This window comes from Heptranchias perlo, chromosome 4 (genome assembly GCF_035084215.1).
Source record: "Heptranchias perlo isolate sHepPer1 chromosome 4, sHepPer1.hap1, whole genome shotgun sequence".
Classification (NCBI taxonomy): Eukaryota; Metazoa; Chordata; class Chondrichthyes; order Hexanchiformes; family Hexanchidae; genus Heptranchias; species Heptranchias perlo.
In genome coordinates, this window is record NC_090328.1 from 114,640,644 (window position 1) to 114,659,388 (window position 18,745).

The 18,745-nt window shown below is 46.8% G+C and overlaps 2 protein-coding genes across 4 annotated transcripts in view; one reads left to right on the top strand and one right to left on the bottom strand.

The window, feature by feature from the left end:
* Window positions 1–18,745, top strand: part of LOC137321193 (leucine-rich repeat-containing protein 19-like) — a 99,466-nt gene that overhangs the window by 56,107 nt on the left and 24,614 nt on the right. The gene's annotated exons all lie outside the window — the stretch shown is intronic.
* ift74 (intraflagellar transport 74) overlaps window positions 1–18,745 on the bottom strand; it is a 90,938-nt gene that overhangs the window by 29,306 nt on the left and 42,887 nt on the right. Inside the window, exon 12 of the mRNA XM_067983477.1 lies at window positions 18,317–18,396. Coding sequence (XP_067839578.1) covers window positions 18,317–18,396 — 80 coding nt within the window. The remainder of the gene's footprint in view (window positions 1–18,316; window positions 18,397–18,745) is intronic.

Below are 18,745 nucleotides of genomic sequence, written 5' to 3' on the forward strand. Positions count from 1 at the left end.
CGTCCCCCTCTTCACCCCTCCGACGTCCCCCTCTTCACCCCTCCGACGTCCCCCTCTTCACCCCTCCGACGTCCCCCCCTTCACCCCTCCGACGTCCCCCCCTTCACCCCTCCGACGTCCCCCCCTTCACCCCTCCGACGTCCCCCTCTTCACCCCTCCGACGTCCCCCCCTTCACCCCTCCGACGTCCCCCTCTTCACCCCTCCGACGGACTCCCGACGTCCCCCTCTTCACCCAGGCTGGCTGCCAGGCGCGAAACCAGGAGAGAATGTTAATTATCAGCAATCACCATGCGATCGCATCAGAAACGGTAAGTTTTATTTATGTGGGTTTGCCAAGCGCACCTTCATCCCCCCACCCCGCCCAACCAGCCACCGTTTCAAAATTGAGCCCATAATCTTGGCTGACACTCCAGTGCAGTACTGTCAGAGATGGTGGGCCCGATATTAGGAGGACGGCGGGTTCGCAGCGGGGGTTGACAGGGCGCGTGGGTAATGCGCCCAGTGAAATCGGGGTGCTCCGCACGCAATCACAGGCTAATTGCAGCCACTTACCTTGGCTTCCGGGTTTCGCGCTGGAAAGCTGCGCAGCGGGCGGACTGCGCATGCGCAGCATAGGCTGTCAGCTGGAGGAGCCCTATTTAAAGGGGCAGTCCTCCACTGACTGATGCTGCATGAAATAGGAAAAATTACAGCATGGAGCAGCCCAGGGGAAAGGCTACTCCCAGGTTTAATGATGCCTCATTCCAGCTCTTACTGGATGGGGTGAGGAAGAGGGGGAGGACAGAGATCTTCTCCCCGGCGGGCAGGAGGAAGCGGCCTGCCTCTGCCACCAAGAAGGCCTGGCTCGAGGTGGCAAAGGAGGTCACCTGCATCACCAACATATCGTGCACCTGCATACAGTGCAGGAGGCGCTTCAATCACCTAAGTAGGTCAGTCGAAGTGAGTACACTTACTCATTCCCCTACAATCCGTCTGCCACATCACTGCCTCCACCCTTCTGCACTGCCAACACTACTCTATCACATCACTCCTCACACCCACTCAAAGCTCATCCTCATCTTACCTGCACTTACTCACCTCGCCAGTACTCATCCCACCACTACCACTCAACCCAATCCTCATACAATCTTATGGCTCGAGCTCATACTCACCCTCTCATGCATCTCTTTCACAGTCAGCCTCATTCAACCTGCCACTACCTGTGCTGCAGCCATAGGGCGTGCATCACATAAGTGCAGTAGGAAGTGTAAGGCAAACTTGTCATGAGCATGAAGGGGATGCACAAGGGTGTTTGAGGGTTTGTCATGGTTTTTCCTTGTATTTAATTTCTGATTAACTCACATCACATATTATATTGTCACCACTACTGCCACATCTTTGCGAATCTTGTCTGGTTTGTGCAATAATGCCCTTTCCTGAGGATCACTATGAAGACCCACAACTGATGCCACCCATTGTGTCACTGCAGAGTGGGTGTAGGTGTATTTGCAGGGCTCTTTTGTGCAGACGACTGAGAGACGTTGGCGATGTCCCCGGTGGCACCCTGGAAGGATGCGGAGGAGAAGTTGTTGAGGGCAGTGGTGACTTTGACAGCGACAGGTAAGAAGATGGTGCTCGGGCCAGCCAGGAGCAGCTCGGCATGAAGGAGGCTGCAGATGTCCACGACTACATGTCGAGTGACTCTGAGCCTCCGTGTGCACTGCTGCTCAGAGAGGTCCAGGAAGCTGAGCTTCGGTCTGTGGACCCTGTGGCGAGGGTAGTGCCCTCTGCGATGCATCTCTCTCTGCCGTTGCCCTCCCTCCTGCTGTGCAGGTGGATGTGTCTCAGCACTGTGTTGTGGGGCTCCACGTGTCAGAGGTGGACGGCGTGGCCGGCAAGGCAGGTGATGCTGTTGGTCCCCCGAGGAGGTTATGACTGCAGCTACGGCGGCCCCCATCCGGAAGATGTACATTTGAGGGGGTCCGTAAGGTAGGTAAATGTGTCTGCACACCGGGGTAAGTGTGCAAGTTGGTGAATTTTATTGTTAGGAGGAGGGTGGTGGAAGCCAAACTTTGTCCAAAGTGACAGAGTGGCCTCTTGCAATGAGTGAGGGTCTCCCCCACCACCTGTCAAATGGACCTTTGCAGCTGCTACAGGCTGATGGCTGCAACACGTCCATTTGAACTGGGAGTGTTTCCCCCAGGACAGGAAACAGTCCCAGTTGTTTGCAAAATCCCACCCCTCCTAAAATATCATGCTAATCAGGTCTGTAAACGACCTGAAATACCTAAATAATTACTTTAAGTGGCACCCCGCCGGCTTTAATTGCAAGCAGGAGTCCCACATGCGGCGGCTGCGTGTGCATGTCAGCGCGTCACTGGGGAACCCGGAAGTGGGAGGGTTGGAGCCGGGCTCCGGACCCGCCCCAGGAATCCCCACCACAAACGCACCCGCTTGGGGGTGCGAAAATCGAGCCCGGTGTCTTTTGGATGATACATTAAACTGAGTCTCATCTACCCTCTCAGGTGGATGTAAAAGATCCCATGGCACTATTCAAAGAGAAGGGAGTTCTCCTGGTATCCTGACCAACATGTCTTAAACATAGCCACTAAAAAAGTTTAAATGCTGTCTGTGGGACCTTGTTGTGCACAAATTGGCTGCTGTATTTCCCTATATTACAAAAATGACTAAACTCCAAAAAAGTAATTGGCTGTGAAGTGCTTTGGGACGTCCTGAGGTCTTGAAAAGTGCTATATAAATGCAAGTTTTCTAAGTTCGCTCTCTGTCTCTCCAAGTATAAGAGTAATATTTTGTTAAAGGTTTTATGCACAGTCATGCACTTCCTGTGCTCATAGGAAGCTCACATCATGCCATTTACGTCATGCCTGGGTAACAGGTTCAAGCTGATGAGGTTTAAATTTCCACAGTGCCATATCCTGCAACTTAGCATAAGGGAATACTTACATAGCAACAGAAGGAAGCCATTCAGCCCCTCGAGTCTGCTCCGCCATTCAATTAGATCATGGCCGATCTGCACCTCAACTCCATTTACCTGCCTTAGTTCCAGATCCCTTGATACAGTTCCTTTTTTTGTTAGGTAAGGGTAAGTAAAGTCATGAGAGATATAAAAATAAAAGAGCACTTCAAATCTGCAAAAGGACAGGAATGCCCAGGAATGCTGCTCCTCTTGCAATTAATTATAAAAATGTAATTAATTTTTATGAAGATTGACAAATTGTTGTTGGTAGAACCACAATCTTTGTGATTAGACCAGAATGGTAAAATGAATAGACACATCTTTAAATACACAGTGGGAAGTCAATCTTTGGCAACTCTCCCATGTAATTCTGCAATGGTCGCTTAGAACGTTAATAGCAACCACATATTTAAAAGATACTTTGTTCATTTAGGGCTGTGAGCCACACCTTTTGTCTCTAAAGATTTATAATTGTGCATTTATTAAGATTATTTCTACCCCTCACCAGGGGTTTTATGGTAGTGAAACTTAGTTCTATTGTGAGAATGGTTCCTTCCTTCAGCATAAGGGAATACTACACATCAGTTGTATAAGACTGAAGATGGGTAAAAGGAACCCGTAGAGCCCGTTTCTGTGCTGTAGACACTATGGGCTCGATTTTCGCACCCCCGGGCGGGTGCGTTCGTGGTGGGGGGGGGGGGGGGGGTGGCTGCGAAAATCGAGGATTCCCTGGGCGGGTCTGGAGCCCGGCTCCAACCCGCCCACATCTGGGTTCCCCAGTGACACACTGACATGCGCGCGCAGCCCCTGCATGTGGGACTCCCACCTGCAATTAAAGCCGGCGGGGTGCCACTTAAAGTACTTGAACAGGTACTTCAGGTCGTTTACAGACCCGATTGACCTGATATTTTAGGAGGGGTGGGATTTTGAAATGAACTGAGACTGTTTCCCGTACTGGGGGAAACACTCCCAGTTCAAATGGACGTGTTGCAGCCATCAGCCTGTGGCAGCTGCAAAAGTCCATTTGACAGGTGGGGTGGGGGGGGTGGGGGCTAGACCCTCACTCATTGCAGGAGGCCACTCTGTCACTTTGGACAAAGTTTGGCCTCCACCACCCTCCCCCTAACAACAAAATTCACAAACTTGCGCACTTACCCCGGTGTCCAGACACATGTACCTACCTTGCGGACCCCCTCAAACGTACATCTTCCGGATGGGGGCCGCGGTAGCTGCAGTCATGACCTCCTCGGAGGACGAACAGCATCACCAGCCTCGCCGTCCACCTCTGACACGTGGAGCTCCACAACACAGTGCTGTGACACATCCACCTGCACAGCAGGAGGGAAGGCAACGGCAGAGAGATGCATCGCAGAGGGCACTACCCTCGCCACAGGGTCCACAGACCGAAGCTCAGCTTCCTGGACCTCTCTGAGCAGCAGTGCACATGGAGGCTCAGAGTCATGGACTTCTGCAGCCTTCATGCTGAGCTGCTCCCGGCTGGCCCGAGCACCATCTTTTTACCTGTCGCTGTCAAAGTCACCACTTCTCCTCCGCATCCTTCCAGGGTGCCACCGGGGACATAAGAACATAAGAAATAGGAGCAGGAGTAGGCCAATCGGCCACTCGAGCCTGCTCCGCCATTCAATAAGATCATGGCTGATCTGATCCTAACCTCAAATCTAAATTCATGTCCAATTTCCTGCCCGCTCCCTGTAACCCCTAATTCCCGTTACTTCTAGGAAACTGTCTATTTCTGTTTTAAATTTATTTAATGATGTAGCTTCCACAGCTTCCTGGGGCAGCAAATTCCACAGACCTATTACCCTCTGAGTGAAGAAGTTTCTCCTCATCTCAGTTTTGAAAGAGCAGCCCCTTATTCTAAGATTATGCCCCCTCGTTCTAGTTTCACCCATCATTGGGAACATCCTTACCGCATCCACCCAATCAAGCCCCTTCACAATCTTATATGTTTCAATAAGATCGCCTCTCATTCTTCCGAACTCCAATGAGTAGAGTCCCAATCTACTCAACCTCTCCTCATATGTCCGCCCCCTCATCCCCGGGATTAACCGAGTGAACCTTCTTTGTACTGCCTCGAGAGCAAGTATGTCTTTTCTTAAGTATGGACGCCAAAACTGTATGCAGTATTCCAGGTGCGGTCTCACCAATACCTTATATAACTGCAGCAATACCTCCCTGTTATTATATTCTATCCCCCTAGCAATAAAAGCCAACATTCCGTTGGCCTTCTTGATCACCTGCTGCACCTGCATATTAACCTTTTGATTTTCTTGCACTGGGACCCCCAGATCCCTTTGTACTGCAAACTTTCCAGTTTCTCGCCATTAAGATAATAACTTGCTCTCTGATTTTTCCTGCCAAAGTGCATAACCTCACATTTTCCAATATTGTATTGCATCTGCCAAATCTCCGCCCACTCACCCAGCCTGTCTATATCCACCTGTAGGTTTTTTATGTCCTCCTCACTCTCCACTTTCCCTCCCATCTTTGTATCATCTGCAAACTTTGATATGTTACACTCGGTCCCCTCCTCCAAATCGTTAATATAGATTGTAAAGAGTTGGGGACCCAGCACCGAACCCTGCGGAACACCACTGGCTACTGGTTGCCAGTCCGAGAATGAACCATTTATCCCAACTGTCTGCTTCCTGTTAGATAACCAATCCTCCACCCATGCCAGAATATTACCCCCAATCCAGTGATTCTTTATCTTGAGCAATAATCTTTTATGTGGCACCTTGTCGAATGCCTTCTGGAAGTCTAAATACACTACGTCCACTGGTTCCCCTTTATCCACCCTGTACGTTATGTCCTCAAAGAACTCAAGCAAATTTGTCAGACATGACTTCCCCTTCGTAAAGCCATGCTGACTTTGTCCTATTAAATTATGTTTATCCAAATGTTCTGCTACTGTCTCCTTAATAATAGACTCCAAAATTTTACCCACCACAGATGTTAGGCTAACTGGTCTATAATTTCCAGCCTTCTGCCTACTACCCTTTTTAAATAAGGGTGTTACATTAGCAGTTTTCCAATCTGCCGGGACCTTTGCCGAGTCTAGAGAATTTTGGAAAATTATTACCAAAGCGTCCACAATCCCTACTGCCACTTCCCTCAAGACCCTAGGATGTAAGCCATCAGGTCCAGGGGATTTATCCGCCTTGAGTCCCATTAATTTACTGAGTGCCAATTCCTTAGTGATTTTAATCGTATTTAGCTCCTCCCCCCCCATGAGCCCCCCGTTTGTCCAGTGTTGGGATATTCTTAGTGTCCTCTATCGTAAAGACTGAAACAAAATATTTGTTCAGCAATTTTGCCATCTCCATGTTTCCCATCATTAATTTCCTGGTCTCATCCTCTAAGGGACCTACGTTTGCCTTAGCCACCCTTTTTCTTTTTATATAACTGTAGAAACTCTTGCTATCTGTTTTTATATTTTTTGCTAATTTATTTTCATAATCTATATTCCCTTTCTTAATCAATCCCTTAGTTACTTTTTGCTGTCTTTTGAAGACTTCCCAATCTTCTATCCTCCCACTAGGTTTGGCTACCTTATATGTCCTTGTTTTTAGTCGGATACTATCCTTAATTTCTTTACTTAGCCACGGATGGCTGTCATTTCTTTTACACCCTTTTTTCCTCAGTGGAATGTATTTTTTTTTGAAAGTTGTAAAATAACTCCTTAAACGAACACCACAGCTCATGTACCGTCTTACCCTTTAATCTATTTTCCCAGTCCACTTTAATCAATTCCGCTCTCATGCCATCACAGTCTCCTTTATTCAAGCTCAGTACGCTTGTTTGAGAACCAACCTTCTCACCCTCTAATTGGATATGGAATGTAACCATGTTATGGTCACTCATTCCAAGGGGATCCTTAACTCGGACATTATTAATTAATCCTGGCTCATTACACAGGACCAGGTCCAAGGTTGCTTGCCCCCTTGTAGGATCAGTTAGAATCATAGAAGTTTACAACATGGAAACAGGCCCTTCGGCCCAACATGTCCATGTCGCCCAGTTTATACCACTAAGCTAGTCCCAATTGCCTGCACTTGGCCCATATCCTTCTATACCCATCTTACCCATGTAACTGTCCAAATGCTTTTTAAAAGACAAAATTGTACCCGCCTCTACTACTGCCTCTGGCAGCTCATTCCAGACACTCACCACCCTTTGAGTGAAAAAATTGCCCCTCTGGACCCTTTTGTATCTCTCCCCTCTCACCTTAAATCTATGCCCCCTCGTTATAGACTCCCCTACCTTTGGGAAAAGATTTTGACTATATACCTTATATATGCCCCTCATTATTTTATAGACTTCTATAAGATCACCCCTTAACCTCCTGCTCTCCAGGGAAAAAAGTCTCAGTCTATCCAACCTCTCCCTATAAGTCAAACCATCAAGTCCCGGTAGCATCCGAGTAAATCTTTTCTGCACTCTTTCTAGTTTAATAATATCCTTTCTATAATAGGGTGACCAGAACTGTACACAGTATTCCAAGTGTGGCCTTACTAGTGTCTTGTACAACTTCAACAAGACATCCCAACTCCTGTATTCAATGTTCTGACCAATGAAACCAAGCATGCTGAATGCCTTCTTCACCACCCTATCCACCTGTGACTCCACTTTCAAGGAGCTATGAACCTATACTCCTAGATCTCTTTGTTCTATAACTCTCCCCAACACCCTACCATTAACGGAGTAGGTCCTGGCCCGATTCGATCTACCAAAATGCATCACCTCACATTTATCTAAATTAAACTCCATCTGCCATTCATCGGCCCACTGGCCCAATTTATCAAGATCCCGTTGCAATCCTAGATAACCTTCTTCACTGTTCACAATGCCACCAATCTTGGTGTCATCTGCAAACTTACTAACCATGCCTCCTAAATTCTCATCCAAATCATTAATATCAATAACAAATAACAGCGGACCCAGCACCAATCCCTGAGGCACACCACTGGTCACAGGCCTCCAGTTTGAAAAACAACCCTCTACAACCACCCTCTGTCTTCTGTCGTCAAGCCAATTTTGTATCCAATTGGCTACCTCACCTTGGATCCCGTGAGATTTAACCTTATGTAACAACCTACCATGCGGTACCTTGTCAAAGGCTTTGCTAAAGTCCATGTGGACCACGTCTACTGCACAGCCCTCATCTATCTTCTTGGTTACCCCTTCAAAAAACTCAATCAAATTCGTGAGACATGATTTTCCTCTCACAAAACCATGCTGACTGTTCCTAATCAGTCCCTGCCTCTCCAAATGCCTGTAGATCGTGTCTCTCAGAATACCCTCTAACAACTTACCCACTGCAGATGTCAGGCTCACCGGTCTGTAGTTCCCAGGCTTTTCCCTGCCGCCCTTCTTAAACAAAGGCACAACATTTGCTACCCTCCAATCTTCAGGCACCTCACCTGTAGCTGTCGATGATTCAAATATCTCTGCTCGGGGACCCGCAATTTCCTCCCTAACCTCCCATAACGTCCTGGGATACATTTCATCAGGTCCCGGAGATTTATCTACCTTGATGCGCGTTAAGACTTCCAGCACCTCCCTCTCTGTAATATGTACACTCCTCAAGACATCACTATTTATTTCCCCACGTTCCCTAACATCCATGCCTTTCTCAACCGTAAATACCGATGTGAAATATTCATTTAGGATCTCACCCATCTCTTGTGGTTCTGCACATAGATGACCTTGTTGATCCTGCTCAGCAGTTACATACTGCTCAAGAAATCCATCCCTAATACACTCAATAAACTCTTCCTCAAGGCTGCCCTGCCCAATTTGATTTGTCCAGTTAATATGATAGTTAAAATCCCCCATAATTATAGCTGTTCCCTTATTACATGCCCCGACTATTTCCTGATTAATACTTCTTCCAGCAGAGTTGCAACTATTAGGAGGCCTATATACTACGCCCCTTATTATTCCTTATCTCTACCCAAACTGTTTCATTATCCTGATCCTTTGTCCCAATATCATTTCTCTGTATTACAGTGATTCCTTCCCTTATTAACATAACCACCCCACCTCCCCTTTCTTCCTGCCTGTCCTTCCTGATTGTTAAATACCCTGGCATATTTAATTCCCAGTCGTTGTCACCCTGCAGCCATGTTTCTGTAATGGCCACAAGATCATACCCATAAGTAGTTATTTGTGCCGTTAACTCATCCATTTTGTTACGAATGTTACGTGCATTCAGATAAAGAACTTTCAAATATGTTTTGTGACACTTAGTTCCTGCTTTTTCCTTTTTTAACACTTTACCTTTTACTCCATACCTTCTGTCCCTTCCTGACACGCTTTCCTCTGTCTCCCTGCTCAGGTTCCCAACCCCCTGCCACAACTTTGATGCTGGGTTAATCGCCTTACGCCTTCTAGTTTTTATTTTATCTGTCGTGCCTAAAGTACACTTTCTTTCCGCTGCTCTACGCTTTTCCCTTTCACTTGTTCTTGAACAATTGTTTGTACTATTTGTATTGTAGATTTCCCCTGGGTCTTCCCCTCTCTTGCTGCTCTCAACTTTATTCCCTTCTGACTCCCCGCTCAGGTTCCCATCCCCCTGCCACACTAGTTTAAACCTTCCCCAACAGCACTAGCAAACACCCCCACATCGCCGACGTCTCTCAGTCATCTGCACAAAAGAGCCCTACAAATACACCTACACCCACTTTGCAGTGACCCAATGGGTGGCATCAAGTGTGCGTGTTCATGGTGAACCCCATGAAAGGGACCTATTCCACAAGCCAGTCAAGAATGGGCAAGACGTGGCAGTAGTGGTGATAATAATAGGATTTATTGTGCATGTGGCAGAAAACAAATGTAAATAAAAAACATGACAAATCGTCAGACACCCCTGTGCATTCCCTTTGTGCTCACAAAACCTTCGCCTTGCGTTTACGGGAACCCCTACGTGGTGCTACCCCTGTGGCTTCAGCGGAGGTAATGGCAGGTTGCTCTTGTCCATGCCCTGACTGACTAGATGCTTTGGGCCGACGCCCTCTGGGTTTCGGTGCCCGTGAGAGCCCCTCCAAAGGCTGCTCCACCTGCACTTGTGCAGGGGCAGACTCGGCCACCTGGAGAGGGGGCAGCATTGCGGGTACTGGTTGAGAGGGGGGCAACGGGTGAGACGTGGGAACGCTTTGAGTGGCGTCCCCACTTCCATGTCCCCTTTCGCTATCATCCTTCTCCTGGCCCAGGCCCACATCCTCCTTCCACCCTGCTGGACTGCAGTTTGGAGGACTTGTGTGAGGCCTTGGAAGGCCACTTGTAAAGTATCTGTCAGCCTGTTTAAGGCAGCAGAATGTTGCTCACCCTGAATCCGAACGGCCGTTGTCAGGGCCTGAATGGACTCATTGTTGAGCCGTGCTTGACGCTCGACGGAGGCTAGCCTTTCCTCCATCGCAGAGATTCCTGCACCTACCCGCGACACTATCTCAGAGATGCCTTCACATCCCTGCGACACTATCTCGGAGATACCCTCCTGAACCTGTGCTACCATTCCACTCATGCAGGAGCTGGACTCCTCCATCCTCTGCGCGATTGTGGAGAGTGCGCGTGGCACCTGTTCCAGCACCTTGGCAATGTGCTGCTGCCCCTCGATGACTCTCCTTTTCAAGGCTGGCCCCCAGGGTTCAGCATCTGGGTCCCAGGGTTCAGCATCTGGGTCCAGCTGAGCAGAGCCTGGAGAGGAGTGCTCCCACCGACGCGGACTCTCCACGGCTGCCCATGCCACCAGGGTCTGCTCGTGCTCACATGTGCGTGGTGACTCACCATGTGCAAGCCCAACTAAGTGAGGACGGGGACCCACCCAGGTGTGTGTATCTGCGCTGGTGGATGCACGGCTCAGATGTGACAATGGACCCTCAGAGGCCGGCAGGTCCTCTGAGGAATCGCCCTCTACGGTCACGGCGCTCGCAGATGGGCCTGCAAGCGAACAGAAAGCAATATTAGGCATGTGGACAGATGTTGAGGTGCTGCAGATGCCAAGTGATGCTAAGATCATTCGCTATCACAAGTGCTGAGTGTTAGCTTTCTGTCACCGGCCACTTGTGCAATCCCAGCCTCGGCATCCGCCACGGACAGGCACTCCACCATGCGGCTGATCTCCAATGCCTGCTGCTCTGCGTCTGTTAGTGTCACCTGGTGTGGCGGGCCCCCTCCGGTCCTTGCCCTCTCGAGCGTTCTGGCATCTCTTCTCCTATCAAGGCAAAACACAGAGGCGTGATTGAGTGATGATTGCATGGTGACCCGCTGCATGCGTTGGTGTGCGTGGGGTTGATCGTGAGGGAGAAGCATGGGAGGATGTGTGTGCAACATAGCCATGATATTGTATGAGGATTGGGTTGCGTGGTGGTGGTGTTCAAATAGGGACAGGGGTGGTGAGTACATGCAGGCAAGGTGAGGATGATAGTTGAGTGGATGTGAGGAATGATGCGAGAGCGTTATGGTGGCAGTGCAGAAGGGGTTGCGTTGTGGTGGAGGTGATGTGGAAGACGGAGTGTGGGAGAATGCGTAAGTATACTCACTTTGGCTGACCTGGTTAGGTCATTAAATCTCTTCCTGCACTGGACCCAGGTTCGTGGCACAATGCTCCTGCTGGTGACCTCCTCGGCCACCTCCAGCCAGGCCTTCTTCGTGGTGGAGGGAGGGCACTTCCTCCCATCGGATGGGAAAAGGATTTCCCTCCTCCTCCTCACCCCAACCTGGAGTGAGGAGACCGAAAATCTTGGGGCAGCCTTTCCTCTGGCTTGTTCCATGGTTCAGAATTGGTTGTTTGCTGCAGGTGGACTGCCCCTTTAAATAAGGCTCCTCCAGCTGACAGACTTTGCTGCGCATGCGCAGTCCGCCCGCTGCGCAGCTTTCCAGCGCAAAACCCGGAAGCACAGGTAAATGGCTCCAATTAGCCCTCGATTCCCTGAGGAGCACACTGATTTCACTGGTTACCCACTCGCCCAGTCGACCCCCCGCCCTCCTAATATCGGGCCCTACAGGTCTACTTTAGACTTTAAGGTCTAGATTTTCCTCAGCGGTCAGGCTGGGCCTCTGCCCGTCAGGCTATGAACCTGACCCATTTTCCTGGGTTGGGGTCCTCTATATAAGCTGCATGGGATCTCGGCTGTGCAGAAGGAGCTTACTACTGCCAAGGTGGAAAATTCGGTGATGTAGCACCAAAAAGGGATGGTGATTATTAGTAAGGGGGCAGGAGCCACTGAAATAAAGTGCAGCAAAATTTGGCAGTGGCCTTGATGAAGCTCGTGATCTGGCAACTTGTTATTAGTACCATATGGGAGGCATAGATGTGGCCATTCCTTCCATGCCAGCTCATCCTCCTCCATCCCACTGCCACGTTTCCCCTCTTCCTACCAGCTCCTTTCTTCAGTTCTTATATGGCATTAGAGGGGTAGTAAGTGAGGGAGATGGGGTCAGATTCCAAGCTTGCACCCTATTGTTATTTAAATATGGCAATGCAATCAAAGGACAGCCCTACTATAAATGGTCAGTTTGCTGAGCAAGAAATCCAGGCCTAAATGTATGTTTTTATTTAGATCACGCCTCATAGCATTCTCTTTCTAAAAGGTAGGCAACCTGTTCCCAGGCCTTTGCCAAACACATTCTAACATCTAGATGCTGGGAGATGAACAAGAGCAGCTAAAGGTTAATCTTCAAGAATTTTTTGTTCTTTCCTTTGGGGGAAACACTTGGCCTTTTTTCCTCCCTAGATGGCCTATTTGGGACAGGGAGCTCATCACCTGAGAAACTGCAAGGGAAAATTTGCATCCAACTATTCAATTTCAATACACTATGTTCTACACTGGAGAGAGGTCTCGAATACTTATTGTAATATGATTACAATGTGAAATACATATTTCAGAAAGCCGAGATCAACTGTATGTAGTTTCTCCTTATTCTTCAACTTAAGTTCAATCTCCATGTACAGCAGGGGTATGACCTTGTCACTCACCAGGCAAAATCACTTGCTAGCTGTTAAGCAAAAGGTGCTAGAGCCCACAAGAATGCAGAAGCTCAAATAGCTCTGAAATCACTTTGCTGAGGACAAAAATAAGTTACCAGTTAGGTACAATGTAGAAATGGGGTGGGGGAAACTTTCCAGTAACCTGCATCATGGGTGTTGCCCTGCCACTGTACCAATGGGCCCTTAGCAAATGTGGGGAGAGCCCATATTCTAGCGTCCGTCAATTAAATGTTTTCATTTAGCACCGTAAGCTGTCTGGGTAGAGATCTTCTACATGTCAACAATGTCGCAACAGCTACTGGAAGCCTAACTTCTCCAAGCCGATCTTTTCAAGAGTCATGCTGTCAGTTGTAAGCTCTGGAGGTTGTTGTGTCAGGTCTGACAGTCACTCTGAATCAGCAAGTTCTCCTGTAGGAATTGCAATGAGTCAGTCTGCATTGGGAGCCAGAAGATCAAGAAGCAAATCTTCAGTGGTGTGGTATCAAGAGGATGATTATCGCTACTTCCTTTCAAAGCATATGAAGCAGTCATGACAAGAGGAGAAGGAGAAGAGGAATTGCATACTGGAATCTCTTCCTTCAAGGAAAACAACTCAGAGTCGCTGCCATGTTGTCTGAAATCCTGGGATAAAATTAACACTCTTCTTTTGCAAAGTGGCCATGCAGTTTGTTTCTATTTAAAAAAAAAGACAGCCCCTCACAAAGTGAGCCTCAGTGGGCTGTGACAAGAAGAAATAGAATCATAGAAGTTACAACATGGAAACAGGCCCTTCGGCCCAACATGTCCATGTCGCCCAGTTTATACCACTAAGCTAGTCCCAATTTCCTGCACTTGGCCCATATCCCTCTATACCCATCTTACCCATGTAACTGTCCAAATGCTTTTTAAAAGACAAAATTGTACCCGCCTCTACTACTGCCTCTGGCAGCTCGTTCCAGACACTCACCACCCTTTGAGTGAAAAAATTGCCCCTCTGGACCCTTTTGTATCTCTCCCCTCTCACCTTAAATCTATGCCCCCTCGTAATAGACTCCCCTACCTTTGGGAAAAGATTTTGACTATCTACCTTATCTATGCCCCTCATTATTTTATAGACTTCTATAAGATCACCCCTCAACCTCCTACTCTCCAGGGAAAAAAGTCCCAGTCTATCTAACCTCTCCCTATAAGTCAAACCATCAAGTCCCGGTAGCATCCTAGTAAATCTTTTCTGCACTCTTTCTAATTTAATAATATCCTTTCTATAATAGGGTGACCAGAACTGTACACAGTATTCCAAGTGTGGCCTCACCAAAGCCCTGCACAACTTCAACAAGACATCCCAACTCCTGCATTCAATGTTCTGACCAATGAAACCAAGCATGCCGAATGCCTTCTTCACCACCCTATCCACCTGTGACTCCACTTTCAAGGAGCTATGAACCTGTACTCCTAGATCTCTTTGTTCTATAACTCTCCCCAACGCCCTACCATTAACGGAGTAGGTCCTGGCCCGATTCAATCTACCAAAATGCATCACCTTACATTTATCTAAATTAAACTCCATCTGCCATTCATCGGCCCACTGGCCCAATTTATCAAGATCCCGTTGCAATCGTAGATAACCTTCTTCACTGTCCACAATGCCACCAATCTTGGTGTCATCTGCAAACTTACTAACCATGCCTCCTAAATTCTCATCCAAATCATTAATATCAATAACAAATAACAGCGGACCCAGCACCGATCCCTGAGGCACACCGCTGGACACAGGCATCCAGTTTGAAAAACAACCCTCTACAACCACCCTCTGTCTTCTGTCATCAAGCCAATTTTGTATCCAATTGGCTACCTCACCTTGGATCCCATGAGATTTAACCTTATGTAACAACCTACCATGCGGTACCTTGTCAAAGGCTTTGCTGAAGTCCATGTAGACCACGTCTACTGCACAGCCCTCATCTATCTTCTTGGTTACCCCTTCAAAAAACTCAATCAAATTCGTGAGACATGATTTTCCTCTCACAAAACCATGCTGACTGTTCCTACTCAGTCCCTGCCTCTCCAAATGCCTGTAGATCCTGTCCCTCAGAATAACCTCTAACAACTTACCCACTACAGATGTCAGACTCACCGGTCTGTAGTTCCCAGGCTTTTCCCTGCCGCCCTTCTTAAACAAAGGCACAACATTTGCTACCCTCCAATCTTCAGGCACCTCACCTGTAGCGGTGGATGATTCAAATATCTCTGCTAGGGGACCCGCAATTTCCTCCCTAACCTCTCATAACGTCCTGGGATACATTTCATCAGGTCCTGGAGATTTATCTACCTTGATGCGCGTTAAGACTTCCAGCACCTCCCTCTCTGTAATATGTACACTCCTCAAGACATCACTATTTATTTCCCCAAGTTCCCTAACATCCATGCCTTTCTCAACCGTAAATACCGATGTGAAATATTCATTCAGGATCTCACCCATCTCTTGTGGTTCCGCACATAGATGACCTTGTTGATCCTTAAGAGGCCCTACTCTCTCCCTAGTTACTCTTTTGCCCTTTATGTATTTGTAGAAGCTCTTTGGATTCTCCTTTGCCTTATCTGCCAAAGCAATCTCATGTCCCCTTTTTGCCCTCCTGATTTCTCTCTTAACTCTACTCCGGCAATCTCTATACTCTTCAAGGGATCCACTTGATCCCAGCTGCCTATGCAGGTCATATGTCTCCTTCTTCTTTTTGACTAGGGCCTCAATCTCCCGAGTCATCCAAGGTTCCCTACTTCTACCAGCCTTGCCCTTCACTTTATAAGGAATGTGCTTACCCTGAACCCTGGTTTACACACTTTTGAAAGCCTCCCACTTACCAGACGTCCCTTTGCCTGCCAACAGACTCTCCCAATCAACTACTGAAAGTTCCTGTCTAATACCATCAAAATTGGCCTTTCCCCAATTTAGAATTTTAACTTTTGGGCCAGACCTATCCTTCTCCATAGCTATCTTAAAACTAATGGAATTATGATCACTGGTCCCAAAGTGATCCCTCACTAACACTTCTGTCACCTGCCCTTCCTTATTTCCCAAGAGGAGGTCAAGTTTTGCCCCCTCTCTAGTCGGGCCATCCACATACTGAATGAGAAATTCCTCCTGAATACACTCCAACAAATTTCCCTCCATCCAAGCCCCTAATGCTATGGCTGTCCCAGTCAATGTTGGGAAAGTTAAAGTCCCCTACTATTACCACCCTATTTTTCTTGCAGCTGTCTGTAATCTCCTTACATATTTGCTCCTCAATTTCCCGTTGACTATTTGGGGGTCTGTAGTACAATCCTATCAAAGTGATCTCTCCCTTCTTATTTTTCAGTTCTACCCATATAGACTCAGTGGGCGAACCCTCGGATATATCCCCTCTCACTACTGCCGTGATGTTCTCCCTAATCAAGAACGCAACTCCCCCTCCTCTCTTACCTCCTGCTCTATCTTTCCTATAGCATCTGTACCCTGGAACATTGAGCTGCCAGTCCTGCCCCTCCCTTAGCCATGTTTCAGTAATAGCTATAACATCCCAGTCCCATGTACCCATCCATGCCCTGAGTTCATCTGCCTTGCCCATCAGACTTCTTGCATTGAAATAAATGCAGTTTAATCTAGACTTCCCTTGGTCTTTGCCCTGCTTTCTCAGACCATCTGTCCGGTCATGTTCTGTACACTCTCCCTTACTGCCTTTTGTTTCTGTCACCACTTTATTTCCCACTGACTTCCTGCATCGGTTCCCATCCCCCTGCCATATTAGTTTAAACCCTCCCCAACAGCACTAGCAAACACTCCCCCTAGGACATTGGTTCCAGTCCTGCCCAGATGCAGACCGTCCAATTTGTACTGGTCCCACCTCCCCCAGAACCGGTTCCAATATCCCAGGAATTTGAATCCCTCCCTCTTGCACCATCTCTCAAGCCACGTATTCATCCTAGCTATCCTGTCATTCCGACTCTGACTAGCCCGTGGCACTGGTAGCAATCCTGAGATTACTACCCTTGAGGTCCTGCTCTTTAGTTTAACTCCTAACTCCCTAAATTCAGCTTGTAGGACCTCATCCTGTTTTTTACCTATATCGTTGGTGCCTATATGCACCACGACAACTGGCTGTTCACCCTCCCCCTCCAGAATGTCCTGCAGCCGCTCCGAGACATCCTTGACCCTTGCACCAGATTTTTTACACCAATAATACTGTCAAACAGGAAAATCTGTACTAAAACAGTTACAACAGGAAGAAAAGATTGTAGTAACAAGGAAAAAAGAAAAGTTTCACCAACTTGGATTTTGGGACCAAAAATGAGGAAACCCAACTTTAAATGCAGAAGAAATTTTAAATGCATTCAAATTCAAAAAGATAGCTACAAAAACAGTGACTAGTTTAAGAACAAGTAACTGGAGGGGGTGGGGGGGGGGGAGGACTTTCTCGAAGAAAAGAACAGCAGATACTGCTAACAATGAAGGTAAAAATGCATCAGAGTGAGGCTGTATTTATACCACAAGAAGGGAAACAACAGCTGACCTCTAAAGGCAGGAACTTCATAAAGGTAAGTATCATAAAGGGAAGTATCCCCAGGTGATTTTCCCAGTGCATCCCAAGCAACATCCTATTTTATGTGGAGGTTGAACAAAATGAATTGTTATATATTCATTAGTAAGTGAATTCATAGAAATTAACAAAAGAATTCTACAAGTGGATTTTTATACCTTATTAAGATTACCTTATCTACTGCTGAGTCAAAATCTCCCAACTGAAGTGCTTCTTCACTGTGAAGTTTCATTTTTGCTGCTAGACTACATAGTGTGCTGCAGATATACAGTGTTTGAAATTATATAAATTTTATAATGGGGATAATGGTACATAAAAACAATTCTCATATAGAAGTTCAATTTGGGCAGAGGCTCACGTACATAAGACAATCATCCTTCAATTTTTATAACACAACTCACTGCTACTGGTAGCTGAAAGAGATTTATTTATAAAAAGGTATAGAAGAGGAAATCAATGCAATTCTTCATTAAAGCACATTGCATGAATATGGTCAAACATCTTACATTAAATATAACAAATATACAAATAGAGGAGTGAGAGAAGAAACAACAAAATCTAAACATTCTGGCTCTGCGGATGGTATGACCATGTAATATACTTCTACCACGGCTAGGTGTCCCAAACATGTTCTTGTAAATAAATGCATTACTACCATGCTTCTTGAATAAGTCTGTAGGCAACCACTTTCCAAAAGAGATTAATAAAAGCCTTGCAAACTGCAGGGAATAGTCACCCTTGAACCTCTCAGCATAATAGTGTAATACGACCCTAGTTGGACATAGGCAACTCACCCTGATGCTCCTCCAGATCCATGTCAAGATGCCGTATTTCCTCAGTTACCTGGTTAATTTTCTCTCTCATCTCAGTAAGTCTATAATTAAATAGTCATGGTCATCATTTGTGTTTTAGACCAGAAAGATACTTTGCATTACCGTACAAATCAATGACAAATTATTACTGGACTGAAGCTGAAATAATGTAAATAGGATTTTGATGTTCTCAGGCTGAAAACTACATAAAATAAAGTACTATCCTAAAACATATGACAGTAATGGATCAACCAAAAGCGATTTTCTCTTCCCCTTTAATTTCACGCAATTCATTTTATTCATTTTTTTATAAACATAACCACTTCAGAAAACAGTCAAGAATATTATCTCACAAAAATAAATGAACATTGAAATGAATACATAGCAAAGGACAAAATCATTATTATCTCA